The sequence below is a fragment of the Amblyraja radiata genome, chromosome 5 (genome assembly GCF_010909765.2).
Source record: "Amblyraja radiata isolate CabotCenter1 chromosome 5, sAmbRad1.1.pri, whole genome shotgun sequence".
NCBI lineage: Eukaryota > Metazoa > Chordata > Chondrichthyes > Rajiformes > Rajidae > Amblyraja > Amblyraja radiata.
The window spans coordinates 92,175,317-92,193,033 of record NC_045960.1 but is presented as its reverse complement, the minus strand read 5'-3'; the positions used below and the strand labels follow the sequence as shown (position 1 = coordinate 92,193,033).

The 17,717-nt window shown below is 40.2% G+C and overlaps 1 protein-coding gene across 4 annotated transcripts in view; it reads left to right on the top strand.

Moving 5' to 3' along the window:
• The window catches only part of tsnax (translin associated factor X), a 59,609-nt gene extending 42,110 nt beyond the window's left edge, over positions 1-17,499 (top strand). For all 4 annotated transcript variants that reach the window (XM_033021751.1, XM_033021752.1, XM_033021749.1 and 1 more), the window contains exons 5-6: positions 11,735-11,862; positions 16,263-17,499. In XM_033021751.1, the coding sequence (XP_032877642.1) occupies positions 11,735-11,862; positions 16,263-16,649 (515 nt within the window). In that variant the 3' untranslated portion in view covers positions 16,650-17,499. The remainder of the gene's footprint in view (positions 1-11,734; positions 11,863-16,262) is intronic.
• The last annotated feature ends 218 nt before the right edge of the window (positions 17,500-17,717 follow it).

Below are 17,717 nucleotides of genomic sequence, written 5' to 3'. Positions count from 1 at the left end.
AAAAAAAGAAAGCATTTGGTATAGGGTACTGAAAACAGGGAGGCCCTTCAGGAGTATAGACAATGTAAGGTGGTGCTTAAGAAAAACATTAGGAGGGCAAAGAGCAGTCATGAAATATTGCTGGCAGATAAGATTAATGAAAATCCAGTGGCATTTTACAAGTATATTAATTGCAGGAGGGTAGCCAGGGAAAGAATAGGATCTGTTGGAGACCAAAAGTGAAATCAGTGCAAATGTTGTTATAGCTGGAGATTTTTGGGAGAGAGCTGATATGTAGAGCATATCATTAAAAATGAAGAGGCATTGGAGGTCATAGTGGACATCGGGGTGGATAAATCCCCAGCCCTTATGAGATGTGTCCCAGGCTACTATGGGGAGCAAGAGAGCACTTGGCTATAGTTAAGGCAGATTTTTTTTTTTTAATTGACCACTAGTGAGATGCCAGATGTCTGTAGGTCAAGATATGTGGTTGCTTTCTTTCAGAAGGGTAGCAAGGATTAGTTATTGAGTTTTACGTCAATTGTAAGAAAGTTATTCAAAAGAAATTCTGAGCAACAGGATTAATTAAACCGGGAAGTGATTAGAGCCAGTCATCATGGGTTTATTGGTGGAAGTTCCTGTGTGACTAATTTGACTGAGGTTTTCAAAGATATAGCTGGATATATATAGATCTATCTCAATCTCAGGGTAGTGTGGTTGGTGTGATCTTTATGGATTTGAGTAAGACATTGGAGAAAATGCCAGGTGGAAGGTTGTTCTTTAAGATTAAGACACCTTGTGATTGAAGACAAATTGGATTTGGCATTGGCTGGTAGTGGAGATTTACTTTTATGATTGGAAGCCTGTAACCAGCGTTTACCACAGGGATTGGTGTTGGGATCGACACAAAGTGCTGGAGTAACTCAGTGGGTCAGGAGAGAAAGGACTGAAGATGCGTCCCGACCCGAAACATCGCCCATCCTTGCTCTCCAGAGATGCTGCCTGATCCGCTGAGTTACTCCAGCACTTTGTGCCTATCTTTGGTATAAACCAGCATCTGCAGTTCTTTGTTTCTACAATTGGTATTGGGACCCTTCCTGTTCGTTATTCACATTTAAGACTTCAATGTTTATGTAGGAGGTATGATGGTAAGTTTGCACAAACATTGGTTTTGTGGATAGTGAGGTAGATAATATCAGGCTGCAAAAACATATTGATCAATTGGTAAAGTAGGCAGAACACTGGCAGATGGAATTTGATCCAGGTTAGTTGCAATTTGGGAGATCAGGTCATACGTAATGAATGATACTATCCTTGGGAGTATCAAGGTACAGTGAGACCTAAGGGAGTGGTGGAAGTAAATAAGGTTCGAAGGTTCAAAGGTTGATTTATTGTCACATACACCTAGATGTAGTGAAATTCTTTTTGCCAATGCAGCACATAAAAAAGAATACAAACATAACACCTAAATACTCTCTTAATGTTTAAGTAGTATCTTGAATCGCCAAGACATTGTGGCGATGGACCAGGTGCTGGATACTTAGTGAGCTGCAGGTCCTGTATGACACTATGAAAGGTACAACATTGGGAATAACTCCTAGTCTGGTCGGCTGTGAAGTCATGGAGGCATTTGAAAAGATTATGGCCAACAACAAAGAGGAAGGGCAAATGTTTAAAAAGATGCTGAAGGATAGCCCAGGACATCCAAGGGCTAAACAAACAAAAACAAAATACTGCAAATACTTGCAGTTCTGGCAGGAAAGGAACAGATTCAATATTTTAGGTTGAGGACCTTCCATCAGAATTTGGAAAAGTTAGATTTTAAGATACAGAATAAGTTCAAGAGGGTAGAAGGGAACTAAATGGAAGGTTGGGTTGAGGCAAGAATAATGAAATAATAAGAAAGAATATAAAACTGGGATGAGTAAAACAAAAGTTTGGTTTGGTGTAGATGTAAAGAGAAGCAGATTCTGAATATACTGATATAGGAGATCTGAAATGAAAACAGAAAATACTGCTCATTGTCTGAAATTGTTGAACTCTATGTGGGGTCTGGAAGATCATAACATTCTCGTAAGAAGATGAGATACTGTTCCTTGAACTTGTCAGTAGAGTGCAGGAACCAGAGAACAGACAGTCTGTGCAATTGCTCAGTTTGAATTAAACTTTCTCACCCAGAATTATATTGTAATGCGGAAAGGATATGTGCAGAAGATTTTCATTATACATAAGAAAAAGCAATTTATCTATAGAAAATATATGTTTTTTAATATGTAGTATGAACTAGAAAAGATAAATTATGAGTATTGTTACAGGAGATCAGGGCCTGCAAATGTCCTGATTGAATGAATATTAAAATGGTTACAATTTAATTCAATAAAGAGTACAATATAAATGGGAAAAGCAGTGCAAGGGTAGATGTGGGGTGTAGGATCCATTAGATTATAGCAAACTTGTTAACGGCTGCGACAAGCTATCAAATAGACTTTCAGAAGATTTCAGAGAAAAGTAAGGAAATGATACTGCAATTATCCAGGGCGCTGGTCAAAGATCATTTAAGATACTGTACTTAATTTAGGCACCCTGTTGGAGGCAGGATACATTGGCCCTGGAGAGATTCTATGATGAATCATCAGAATAATACCTGAAATTAAGGCACTGAATAATGATGTGAGATAATGATCTATATTTCCTATAGATGGAATCATTTTACTAAGATTTTGAAATGGCAAAGGGATATTGTGGGTACAGATGACTCTTTCCCCTTGTGGGGTAATCTTTCTGTGATAGAACTAACACAACATGAATGATAAATGAAGTCAGGAAAGCTTTTGTCATGCAAGAAACATTAAATAATGTACTGCTATTTGTATGTATGTGCTCTTATACTGCTGTTATATTTATATAGACCCTTTTAATATGCAAATATGTCACAAGGGACTTTACTGGAGAATGATCAAAGTGACACATAGCTACTTAATTACATTTAGAGTGATCACATTTAGGGACAATAGTAAAATAGGTTGTTATAATTGGTGACCAATGAAAACAAAGATGGGAATTTTTAATCTGAGTTGTTTAACTGGGAGCTGGGAACTGTGAGTCGTTGACTAATTGAACAAATTCACATTATAGCACCAAACCTGCAGCCATCCTCTGTTACCCTGCACCATTACACTTTACCCCTCCTATCTTAAAGCTACCTTGGGTGGCACAGTGTTGCAGCAGTAAAGTTGCTGCCTAATAGTGCCAGAGACCCGGGTTCGATTCTGGCTACAGGTGCTGTCTGTATGGAGTTTGTACCTGTGACCGAGTGGGTTTTCTCAGGGTGCTCATGTTTCCTCCCACACTGCAAAGACCTTCAAGTGTGGAGATTAATTGGCTTTGGTAAAATTGTAAATTGTCACTGGTGTGTAGGACAGTGCTAGTGTGAGGAGTGGTTTTGCTTTGTACAGACTCGGTGGGCTCAAGGGCCTGTTTACACGCTGTATCTAAAATAAAATCTAAAGTTTATGTCCTGTAATGTTTGATTTTTCTATCCTGGGAAAAGGGGTCTGTGTCAATCCTATCTTTGCCTTTCACAATTTTATATACGTACTGGGTCTCCCCACAACATCTTATGAATTCATCCAAAACACGGCCACCTGCAATACAAATTGCACCACTCCTATAACCCCAATGTGTATAAATTTCCTTCTTTTTTTTAATGGCTCTCCAAAATGTAATTGACCGCGTTACTTTAGTATGGACTTCATTTACATCATTTATTTAGACAAATCCCATATTCAATGCTGTGCTTTCCGCAGCTGAGGCTTAAGCTTTGGAACTCCTCCATTAAGCGTTCTATTTTAAAATGCTTTATTTTACCCCTATTTGACTGTTAAATTTTGTTTGGTTATAATCCATTGAAACATTCTACAATATTAATGAAATGTAAAATATAAGGTGTTTTGATGGCAATTACATATTACCATACCATTGTACCATTATCATTCAATTTCATTTGCAATTAAATATACCCCTGCTGACATTTTTGTTTGGCACAGTGACTGAGAGGCTGTTTAGAAAGAACAGTAACTACATATTCTTTTCAAGGCTAACTGTAGAATAGTACTGATGCATCACAGACTAATCTAAAAATAAAATACTGCAAGTTCTGCAAATCTGAAATTGAAAAATTTGAAAATTTGCAGCAGGTCTCAACATCTGTAAAGACAGTTACATTTCAAATTATGACTTTTCAACAGAATACTGGTGCAGAATAACTTGGGCTGGTACTTCCTGTTATTTCAACAAACTGCAAGACATGTTTTTTTTTTTAATTCTGTCCGTTAATAGTGATGGGAATAGTAAATGCTAATCTTTTTAAATGTCAGCATTACCTGGTGTTAGACTTTCACCTCGCAAAGCAAGCAACATTTATTTAAATCTAAAATGACGGATAGCACATTTTATTGCAGACACAAAACAGTAATCATTGCATTTCAGCAACAAGTAAAAACTCAATACATTCCACTCTTCAGTATTCCCTTTACCTGTCTGGTGTGATGTTTGATTTTTCTACAATTGGAAGGCGATTTTATTAAAAAGTTCAAATTACTTGAATTATTTTTATAAAATTAGTCGTCAATCAATCCCATATGGTTGAAAATATTTTTTTTTAAACACAGCAATAGCACGAGAATTTTCCAGAAACACTCTCACAATACTTTCACTCACTTTTCTTTGGACGTTTACAGTCATGCTGCCTGCTCAACCTCTCCACATTTTAGATTCAGATTCAGATTCAAACTTTATTGTCATTGTGCAGTGTACAGTACAGAGACAACAAAATGCAGTTAGCATCTCACCCAGAAGAGCGAACATAGAATAATGGAACAGTAAAATATATATATGTGCATACAGTAGCAGTAGTGCAATTTTTCTGGGGGAAGGAGTGGCAATCACCAAGGTGCAGAGTTAAGTTGTGTAACAGCCACAGAGAAGAAGCTGTTCCTGAACCTGCTGGTCCGGCAACGGAGAGACCTGTAGTTCCTCCCGGATGGGAGGAGGGTAAACAGTCTGTGGCTGGGGTGAGAGCAGTCCTTGACGATGCTGCGCGCCCTTCGCAGACATCGCTTACTCTGGACAGATTCAATGAAGGGGAGTGAGGAACCGGTGATGCGTTGGGCAATTTTCACCACCCTCTGCAGTGCTTTCCGGTCGGACACTGCTCTGTTGCCATACCATACTGTGATACAGTTGGTAAGGATGCTCTCGATGGTGCAGCAGTAGATGCTTACCAGAATCTGAGGAGACAGATGAACCTTCTTTAGTCTCCTCATTTTGTGTGCCTTGTATTTTATATGTATAAATAATGGTTCTAAGGTATCATCCTATGATGACCTCATCAACATCGAGGAGTACGCAGAGACTGTAACCAGCTACATTGCCAAGTGCACCGAGGATGTCACTATCATGAAAACCTTCACTGCACGTGGAAACGAAACGCCATGGATGACAGCAGAGGTGCGCTCGCTGCTGAGGGCTCGTGATGCAGCCTACAGAGCCGGTAACACAGCCGCTCTTCGATCCACCAGGACTGCACTGGAAAAAGGAATCAGGGCAGCGAAACATGCCTACGCGGGGAAAATCCAGGGACACCTCTGTGACACAGGAGACACCAGGAGGATGTGGAAGGGAATCCAAACACTGACGGGGTACAAGGCAAGGCAGCAGGTAACCGACACGGACACTTCTCTCCCAGATGAACTGAACAACTTCTTTGCACGTTTTGATGCAGCAAACACCACAACCAAGGGGAGAGCCAGCCCCTGCTTACAAACCGACCAGCCAGTCCTGACCATAGACTCAATGGACACACGGAGAATCCTGTCTAAGGTCAACCCGTGGAAAGCAGTCGGACCCGACAACATCCCAGGACGTGTGCTCAAGGAATGTGCTGAGGAGTTAGCAGATGTGCTAACAGACATCTTTAACATCTCCCTTAGTCAAGCCATTGTCCCCACATGCCTCAAAACTTCCACGATAATCCCCATAGCGAAGAAACCAGTGGTTGCCTGCCTAAATGACTACCGCCCTGTCGCCCTGACCCCAATAATAATGAAGTGTTTTGAACGCCTGGTGAAACCCCACATTACTGCCAGCCTCCCCTCATCGTTAGACCCCCTCCAGTTTGCCTATCGCCCCAACCGTTCTACAGAGGATGCCATCTCTACCACGCTGCACACAGTACTCGCGCATCTGGAAAACAATAACACATACGCCAGAATCCTGTACATTGACTTCAGCTCAGCGTTTAACACCATCATCCCACAGAGACTTGTGGAGAAACTAACCCTGCTGGGCCTCAACACCACCCTGTGTCACTGGATCTTCGATTTTCTGACAGAGAGACCGCAGTCAGTCCGTGTTGGCAAGAACACTTCAGGCTCGATCACGCTGAGCACCGGCTCCCCTCAAGGCTGTGTGCTCAGCCCGCTGTTGTTCACATTGCTCACACATGATTGTGCTGCCAGATTCAGGGACAATAAGATCATAAAATTCGCGGATGACACAACAGTGGTGGGACTCATCAGCGGAGATGACGAGTCAATGTACAGGGAGGAAGTGGAACAACTAGTGGACTGGTGCGGCAAAAACAATCTAGAATTAAATGTCGACAAAACGAAGGAGATGGTTGTCGACCTCAGGAGGGCGCAGCCAAAGCATACACCCCTCAACATCAGTGGCACTGCAGTGGAGAGAGTGGAGAGCATAAAGTTCCTCGGTGTGCAAATTACAGACAGCCTCACCTGGTCCAGGAACACCACTGGGATCGTCAAACGGGCCCATCAGCGACTGCACTTCCTGAGGAAACTAAAACAGGCCTCACTCCCCACCAATATCCTCAGGACTTTCTACAGGGGTACGGTGGAGTCTGTACTCACGTACAGCATAAATACGTGGTACTCCACCTGCAACTGTTCGGACAGGAAGGCTCTGCAGAGGGTAGTGAGGGGAGCAGAGAGGATCATTGGCGTCTCCCTACCCTCGGTACAAGAACTGTTCCAGAGCCGCTGTCTGAAAAAAGCTCAGAGAATTGCTAAGGACAAACTGCACCCCCTCCACATACACCTGGATCTCCTGCCATCAGGCAAGAGATATCGAAGCATCAAAGCCTGCTACAAGACTGCTAAACAGCTTCCTACCACAGGCTGTGAGGCTGCTAAACAGTCACTCTGTACTCACAGTCACTTGATTCTGCGGCTGGCACGGACACTTTAATAACTGGCACTGGCCACTTTAATAACTGGCACTGGCCACTCAAATCAGCTGCCCCGGACATTTTTATGATTGGTTTATTGTATTTTAACGTTGTGTTTTACCTGCTTTTAACTATTTATTTATACTGTTCCATCAGGGACTGGATTGTTTTTAGTGTTATTATGTGTGAAATGTTTTAAATTTCATGTGCGATGCTCCGCTATTCCCTGGGAAACGTCTTTTCATTTTGCACTGTACAACTGTTGCTTGCAAGATGACAATAAAGGTTGATTTGATTTGATTTGATTTATTATCGCATGTACCCAAGTACAGTGAAATTCTTTTTTTGCACGCAATTCAGTAAAATCTTACTATACTATACATAAACACAATCATACTTACAAGAGTATAAGAATAATAAATTAAACTGAGGCATAAGTCACCAGGTTTCTAGTGCCATCCTGTATCCTTCAAGTTTTAAAGTTCTTAAATGTAGAGTCTTATCTTGGCCTTAAAGGTCCATTTTCCTGGCGGCAGCACTGGGTCAGAATTGCAGGGGTTGGTCTGGCCTTGCAATGATAGCAGTGTCTTCCATCGTTGCTCTGTGCTGCTGCAGGCGATTAATACCAGCTGTTGCAGGGCTACCAGTGGCCTACTCCGCCATCAACTCGACCCGTGAAGATACTGTCCCGCAGCCACCTTTCAGCCTCTGTGTGCTGGGACACCTCCCACAGCTGACCTTGAAACTCACGTAGCACCTGGGGGCAGGGTGTGGGAGGCGAGTCCATAGCCTGCTCACCAGCACTGATCCTCTTCTCCATCCGTCTTGAAGCCATCCTGACACATTAACATTTTAATGTTCATTAAGGGTCCAAGGAGAAGCAGATGTGTAGTCAGGTAAACAAAAGGAGTGCAAACAATGAAGACAGTTTAGCAGAAAATAACAAGTTGAGAAAGTCAATTGAAAATAATTGGGCCAGGATAGAGGGTCAAATGTGCAATGTTCTGCCTTGCATGTGGAAAAGATCAACATCATTGCAAGATGTTTCCTCAGTTGTCTAGCTGAATGGGAATGAAAATTTCCTGATTAAGAATTTCTCATAAATTTTGCCTATATTCAAATTTCCAATGTATTGCTTCTATTTTGTACAATTTTGTTTTAAAGTGTGGGTGCTTTTATAACTTTTAATGGTAATTAATGTTAGTCATAAATTATGTAATTCGATTAAATGGCTTCGGAATTGCTGTTGGAGGAATGAGTTCCCAGAGCCGTTATTAATTTTAATGTCCTTACTGATAAAATAGCTGATTTACAAATATTATCCTGATGTGCGTGAAGTATTTTAATTTTTTTTCACAGGTTACAAGGTTAAAAGCATTGTAATGGAAAACATGACCTTTGTTACTGGGAACAAGGCAAATTCTATACTAGAATGAATGGGAGGGTACTATGCATTTCAAGTACTCTGGTACATTATGGTCCCTATCAGATTCAGATCCACAAATGTTTAAATAAACAAGGAATTTTTAATCCAGCTAAACTTTAGTTACTGAATATTTAAAGAGAGAGGGCTAAGTACTTACAGATATTTATATTAAAACATAATGTGAATATCAGATGTTTTGAGCTTTTGAACTTGAGCAGATGGGATGTGTCTGTACACTTCTGAATTCTGAATTCATTATGCTACCTGTACTACCATCAGCAGTTGTATCATCAATGAAGATAAGTGAGCCAGTACCTTCAGCAGCCATACATGCCCAGGCCATAACACCCCCAACACTGTGTTTCATAGATGAGGTGTTATTCTTTGGATCTTGGGCAGTTCCTTCTCTCCTCCATACTTTGCTCTTGCCATCACTCTGATATGATAATCTTCATCTCATCTGTCCACAAAACCTTTTTCCTAAACTGTGGTTGCTCTTTTAAGTACTTCTTGGCAAACTGTAGCCTGGCCATCCTATTTTTGCGGCTAACCAGTGGTTTGGATCTTGCAGTGTAGCCTCTGTATTTCTGTTCATAAAGTCTTCTGCGGACAGTGGTCATTGACAAATTCACACCTGACTCATGAAGAGTGTTTCTGATCCGTCGGACAGGTGTTTGGGGATTTTTCTTCATTACAGAGAGAATTCTTCTGTCATCAGCTGTGGAGGTCTTCCTTGGCCTGCCTGTCCCTTTGCGATTAGTAAGCTCACCAGTGCTCTCTTTCTTCTTAATGATGCTCCAAACAGTTGATTTTGGTAAGCCGAAGGTTTGGCTGATGTCTCTAACAGTTTTATTCTTGTTTCTCAGTCTCATAATGGCCCTTTGACTTTCAGTGATGTTGGGCGTAGACAACTTTGGTCATCGTGTTGATAAACAGCAATAAAAGTTACCAAAGGTGATGGAAAAACCTGGAGGAAAGACTAGGTGCTGAGAACTCTTATACCTGCATAAAGGAGGCAATTAAACACACCTGTGCAATTTCAAATGCCTGTGAAGCCATGTGTCCCAAACATTATGAAATGGGGGAACTATATATCAACACAGCTGTAATTTTTACATGGTGAAAACAAAATGTATAGAAATGGCCTTTAATAAAATCTGACTATGTGCACTTCAACCACATGTGATTTTTTTTCTATTACAAATCTCAAATTGTGGAGTACAGAGGCAAATAAATAAATGAGGGTCTTTGTCCGAAACATTATGGAGGGCACTGTAACTTGAACAGTGCAATTTTCTAATTTGTTTATCTAGCTTTAAACTGCAGTATTTACCTGATTGCACTACGCCCAACATCACGCTGCACTTTTGCAGCAATTTAAGATGAATAAAACAGCATAGCTGCCTCTAGCCATAAACCAGCTGCAGGAATGTGCAATAGAATGTTGGACCTGAGATGTTAACTTTTATTTCCACAGGCACTCCCTGATATGCTGAGTTTTTAAACAGAATGTGTACTCTCTGCTCTTCAGTTCCTAAATGTAGACTCTGAAATAAATTTAATTGGAATTATTTGTCAGGCAATTTGTAAAATATAAACAGGACTGTGAGAGAAATGACTGGATTATTCTTTGTGGTTTTTGCATACTTTTAGCCGTGTAGACATTCTGCTTGGAAATGTACTGCAACGAATAAAAGCATAGAATAGCCATAAAGTTGTAAGGAAACATTTTTGAATTCTGGTATACAAACCAGTAAAATGAAAAATTGAAGTTTTGGTATGGTCATGCTATGCTATTTGATAATATCTGCTCCATAAAACATAATACATTTCATACATTAGGAACTCACTTGGCTGTTTATGAATGTTTACAAATTCATCACGTAACATTTTTGTGGCTATGTTTTTTTAACAAGAAAGATACTAAAATATAGATTATACTGCTGCTCGAGCCCGTTCTGTCCCATCACACCACATGACAGCTAATGCTTATGCTCCTTGTAGCCATTGTTTTCCTTTTTTTTTAGTGTCAAAGTATGATCCTAACATTCCTGAAATCCAAAGTGGTAAAGAATTTAGCTTATACAGTCATCTTAAGCTTCAGTAATGTGCATTTGTTCTGGGGTGTTTTTCAGTATGAATGTTTGGAGTTTGTTAATCTTTCTCTGAATCTTTGCAGCTTTTTCTTATGAAGAGGAATTAGTGGAGTATGTTAACCTGTCCAAGAGATCAGTTTCTGGACTCAGTTTTCTACTCAGATCTACTTTAGAAATGATACTTCACTATAAAACATCGCCAAACTCAGACCCTCTCTCACACCGCCCGTTGCTGAAAGACTCATCCATGCCTTCATCTCCTCCCGACTGGACTATTGCAACTCACTTCTCCTTGGCATCAGCTCCACCTACATCAACCGACTCCAACTGGTCCAGAACGCAGCCACCCGACTCATCACCCATACCAAATCCTGGCATCACATCACTCCAGTCCTCAAACAACTTCACTGGCTTCCCATCTCCCACCGGATCACCTACAAAATCCTGATCCTCACCTACAAAGCCCTCCACCATCTGGCCCCCCCCCATATCTCATTGACCTCCTCTCCCCCTACCAACCCTCACGGTCCCTCAGATCCACATCAGCCGGCCTCCTCTCCATCCACAAGTCCAACCTCCGCAGTTTTGGGGACAGAGCTTTCTCCAGGGCAGCTCCCAGGCTCTGGAACTCCCTCCCCCAACTGATCCGCAATTCCGTGTCCCTCACCATCTTCCAGTCCCGCCTCAAGACCCATCTCTTCACCTCTGCCTATCCTTAGCCCCACGTCCCCGTCCCTTTTCATCTGTGCATTAATTGCCTCATACTGTGTTTTGTATTGAATTCTGTCTTTACTTTGTGTACTAGTCATGTCTCTACTATTTATTTCATTCCCCTTACATGTTTTTCCTCTACATGCTCAATTTTTGTAAGGTGTCCTTGAGACTCTTGAAAGGCGCCCATAAATAAAATGTATTATTATTATTATTATTATAAAAAAATTATATGCTCGTAGACTGGGCTTCAGAATGATTTTTTTTTAATTGCAGGTTTACAGGAATACGTTGAAGCTGTTTCATTTCAACATTTCATTAAGACTAGAACCCTGATTAGCCTTGATGAGATTAATAACCAATTAATCTTCACTCCAAAGACAGACGAAGTAAAATGTTCTGAGGTGAGAATTATTTTGCCTTTTTTAAGATGGTGAATACATTTTTTCATGTTGTAACATAATTCAGTTATTTGAAATAAAGTTAGAGAAACTTGACTGTCACTGGAAGCCACTATTGTTATGGATTTCCTGAAAAATCTATTTCTACTTTTTGATTTAATGATATGAAATATGTGGGTCTATATGTTCAAAGCAAAAACCTGTAGATCATTGAGACTCAATGATAAAAGATCGAAAACAACGAGAGAACAGAGACTGTTTAATGGTAGACAAAAATGCTGGAGAAACTCAGCGGGTGCAGCAGCATCTATGGAGCGAAGGAAATATGTAACGTTTCGGGCCGAAACCCTTCTTCAGACTCCATAGATGCTGCTCCACCCGCTGAGTTTCTCCAGCATTTTTGTGTACCTTCGATTTTCCAGCATCTGCAGTTCCTTCTTGAACACAGAGTCTGTTTAATGTTTCTCCTGAATTAGCTGAGCACAAAGAGTGTAAAAAAAATTTTAAGTTATGTTTTTGTCCCCACCACTGGAACATTCTCTTTCTACCTCTTTTTCTTTTTAAGCAGCTCCTTGAAATCTAATTTTAGATTTGGCATTGTTCAAAATCTTCTGATGACCTGCTCACTAGTCTGTCCTCTATTATTGTAGCATTGCAGTTCGAGGATCTCATTTAGGCTCGAAAGGGCTACTACAGTTGTCCATGTAACAGTCACAGTTTTTATATATAATTTGTTGTAATTGAAGCAATGAGATATTGGGGATATGCAACTATCAAATTTGCTTTTTTAATGTAGAATAGATAGATTCTTGATTGGTACGGGTGTCGGAGGTTATGGGGAGAAGGCAGGAGAATGGGGTTAGGAGGGAAAGATAGATCATCATGATTGAATGGCAGACTTGATGGGCCGAATGGCCTAATTCTACTCCGATTTCTTATGACCTTATGACTAAGTAAAAGTTATATCAAACGTAAGAAGGAATTGTTTAAACCATAGACACAAAAATCTGGAGTAACTCAGCGGGTCAGACAGCAACTCCAGAGAAAAGGAATAAGTGATGTTTCTGGTCGAGTCCCTTCTTCAGACTGAGTCTTCTACTTTTCCTTCTTTCTTCTTTATTTAATTTCAAACACATTTTTTTTTTTTAACGCAAGTAGATTCTAAGAGTTGAATCCTCCCTCTTTTTAACATATTTGACCATTATTTCTGTTACAATGCTTGTATATTGGCACATGCTATATAGTGAAACATCTAAAGGTTTCAGAAACAAATATTGGGATAGAAGTCCAAAATCTTGATCTTTGAAGTTTGAAGCAGAGAGGGTAGACAGGCAGAAGGACGTAGATAGAACATAGCAGAGATCAAGCAGCATTTTAAATTTTTTATTTTGGGGAATTTGGACATTATTGACAAGGCCAACATGCATAGGATGCCACTAAGTGCATCAAAGATTGTGAGAGACCTCCTTAAACTTAAACCACAGAGTCTTTCTAATGAAGGTACTCTGACATATCTATTAGGTAGGGAAATAAAAGATTGAACTGCTGTGGTGATGAAACACTGGTAAAAAAAATGTTCAAGTCACAATAGTATGTAATATGACAGGGAACCAGTAGGTGTTGATGCTGATGTGTACCTGCTATTCTCACCTTGACTGCCAGGAACATCCGGTTGCTAGTTATTTTAATACCCCTTCACATTTCCATACTGCATTGTCTGTACTTCATCTTCTCCACTGCAAACTAGAACAGCACCTTACATGCCTCTTGGGTAGTCTACAACCAAATGGCATGAACATTAAATCCCAGTTAACGCCTGCTCTCTCTAATCTACCCAATGCATGACTTATTTTCTTGGAGTTGCCAATACTTATGGAAGTGGAAAATATTCCATCATGCTCCTGGTTTGTGCCTTGTAAAGGGTGAAAAGGCTTTGGGATGTCAGGTGGTAAGTTCCTTGTCCAACAAAGTACCCTGAACTGGAATAACTCAGCGGGACAGGCAGCATCTCTGGAGAGAAAAGAATGGGTGACGTTTCGGGTCGAGACCTTTCTTCAGACCAATAGGTGATGGGGCAGGCAGTGTAGAGAAAGCAGGGACTCTGCAGAAGGACTTGGACAGATTGGGATAGTGGGCAGAGAAGTGGAAAATGTACCCTGAACATTTCTGCTTGGAGGTAAGAGTGGAAGAGGCTGCATCGAGGGCTTGGGGAAAAGTGTTATGAAATTATTCTTTGCTACATACAATATTTTGTCCCAACATTGGTTACTTCAAGTATCCAAGCCCAAAGAGCAATTCTGGATTGGAAAAACCAGGTGGTCAATATTCTGATTTTTTTCATTGTATCTCCCACCCATGCCACACTTCCTGGCTGCTCCCAAACAATTAAATATAAACTGATGATAATAATAATTTATATGCAAAAAAATATTTTTCAGCAGAGTTAAACAAAGTGCTGGAGTAACTCGGCTGGTCAGGCAGCATCTCTAGAGAATATGGATAGGTAAAGTTTTGGGTGGAGACCCTTCTTCAGACTGAAGTATTGCAACCTGTAGAAGGGTCTTGACCTGTATATTAATGATTTGGACGAGGGGATTGAAGGCTTTGTTGCAATGTTTGCAGATGATACGAAAATAGGTGATGGGGCAGGTAGTGTAGAGAAAGCAGGGACTCTGCAAAAGGACTTGGACAGGTTGCGAGAGTGGGCAGAGAAGTGGCAGATGAAATATAGCGTAGCAAAGTGTGGAGTCAGGCATTTTTGTAGTAAGAATAGTGTAGACTAGTAGTTTCTAAATGGGGTGAGAATCCAGAAATCAGAGGTGCAAAGGGACCAGGAAGTGCTGGTGCAGGATTCCCAAAAAGTTAATCTGCAAGTCGAATCGGTAGTTAAGAAAGCAAACTCAATGCTAGCTAGCATTTATTTCAAGAGGGCTTGCATACAAAAACAGGGATGTAATGTTGAGGCTCTGTGGGGCGCTGCTAAGGCGGCATTTGTAATATTGTGAGCAATTTTGGGCACCATATCTGAGGATGTGTTAACATGATGAGGTTAACTTATGATGAACGTTTATCGGCATTGGGCCTGCACTCGCTGCAGTTTAGAAGAATGAGGGGGGGACCTCATTGAAACATACAGAATAGTGGAAAAAATTGGATAGAGTGGATGTGGAGAGGATGTTTCCACGAGTGGGAGAGTCTAGGACTAGAGGTCGTAGCCTCAGAATTAAAGGACGTTCTTTTAGAAAGGAGATGAGGAGAAATTTCATTAGTCAGAGGGTGGTGAATCTGTGGAATTCTTTGCCACAGATGGCTGTGGAGGCTACATTAGTGGATATTTTTAAGGCAGAGATGGATAGATTCTTGATTAGAACAGATCTCAGAGGTCACGGGGAGAAGGCAGGAGAATATAGTTTGGAGGGAGAGGTAGATCAGCCATAATTGAATGGAGGAGTAGACTTTTAGATGCTGCTGCACCCGCTGAGTTTCCCCAGCAATTTTGTGTACCTCCGGAGGAGTAGACTTGATGGGCTGAATGGCCTAATTCTACTACTATTCCTTATGACCTTATGAATAGTCGCGTGTTCTTTGGAGATGCTGCCTGACCTGCTGAGTTACTCCAGCACTTTGATTATTTGTATATTGTATGTTAACCAGCATCATTGTTTCTACATTTTTATAGAAAAATAGAAAATAGGTGCTGGAGTAGGCCATTTGGCCCTTCGAGCCTGCACCGCCATTCAATATGATCATGGCTGACCATCCAACTCAGTATCCTGTACCTGCCTCATTAAAACTGAAACAAAACCTCAAGCTTTGGCAGAACATGAAGCCACAATTTTGAGACTACCTTCCATGAAAGGCTGTCATTGCAATAGTTGCAAGGTCTTAGCACACCACTGCCTGTGGCCTACATGCCATTTGACTCCCAGGTTTTGAGAATCCATGAGATTGGACTTCAACATTTGCGCAGAGGGTGTGGGTATGATTTTAGGCAGTATTCCAGGTTCAGGAAGATTTGACTCATTATAAAGAGCTACATTATACTGGAATTAAGGATCAAACACAATCAAGTGATAAGTAATTATGTTTCTGGTTGTTAACTGCTTACAATTCCTCTTTTGTCCATAGGTTAATCCACTTAATCCCAGATCAAACGTATGCTGACAGGCCATAAATGTGGTCTCCTGTTATTGTAATGTCTTGTCAAATGTGGGTATTTTGGGATCCTGTCTTGATATCTTGATGCGTGTCGTTTTTCGCCCCTCTTATCTTTTTTTGTGATGCTGTAAATGGAGCTTCTGTGAAGCAAAACAAATTTCAGACTCGCTCTGACAATAAAGTATTATCGTATCGTATCGTAATATTTAATGTGTCTTTTTTTTAATCCTGCTTTTACCATCTAGGATTTGGCATCATCCTGTTCACAAGATGAGAAACAGGAGCAGCAACCTCTCTGTCTGCAAGTGACTCCTACAGACTACCTCTTGGGCATTGCTGATTTGACTGGTGAATTGATGCGCTTGTGTATCACCAGTGTAGGAAATGGTGATATTGAAACACCCTTTGAAGTGAGCCAGTTTCTACGTGCTATCTATGATGGGTTTACTTACATAGGCAATACTGGACCATATGAAGTTTCCAAGAAGCATTATACATTGAAACAAAGTCTTGGAAAAGTGGAAGATGCCTGTTACATGTTAACTGTAAGGGGTTCTGAAGTTCCAAAACACGTGCTTGCTGATGTACTCAGCTCAAAACCATCCAGGATTGACCAGGAAGAAGGGGTGTAGTTATTGAGATATTAAGCGAAAAGGTTTTGATCTGTTGACATTTCCAAGCATTGTTTGGCTTAATATAATATGAATGTATAAAAATGAATTTGTTTTACACGGCTTGCAAAATTATTATCATTAATTGTGGATGTATTTCTTCAAAATGTATTCGGTTATGAAAAATCTATGCATGAGATAATGGGGACTTTTTTTCTAGAGATTTCAGCAAAAAAATTAATGTGATGTTTGGAACAGAATTTTTAGACTGTCAAAAGCTGCTCATGTTTAAAATGAGTAGAAGTATTTCCAGTACAAAATCTGTATCCATTTATATTCTTCATGAATAACAATTCATGTTATTCTCCATGAATAACAAAATTGTTTGTTTAGATGGATTATTCATAACCTAATTTTATCAAACTGATAATGTTTCCCCTCTGCAATCTAGTTACCTTTTTGAATGCTTTCGTTTTAAATGCCACAACCTTTTGGTTTTGAGGCATGGTGTCTTGTTCATAGTTTGAATTCCAGCCTGCTGTTAAAGGTTGATTTTTGCATTGTTTGTGTATCAAAACTATTTGGTTTATGTCAATAGAACAAAATCTCATTGTGCTGTTTTTGGATTATATATCCTAATTAAAATTGAAATAATGAATTGGCATTATTATATGGACCAGAGGACTGAACGATGTACCCTTGAGATAAAATTAAACTCACGCAATTGATATTTTGGGGTTTGACTATGTGAAGGCTGGATTGAATTTGAGTTGTCAATATGAATGCGCAAGTTTAATTAAGATTTTTACAGGAAGATTTTCTTCCACATTGTGTACTTATTTACTCAATAATAAACTCTGAAATCCTAAAATAGTAGACTCGGGTATCTCATTGCCCTAACTAAATGAGAAGCATGTCATTCCTGTCAGATCCTCACCTTGATCAGAATGTAATAAACACACTTCAAGGACACTAAACATAAATGCTTTGGTTTATTCGTCTGCCATTCAATTACATCCCCGCAACATGTGTCCTCTGACCTTTCTGACTCATAGTATAGAAGTTGGGATGTAATGTTAAAATTGTACA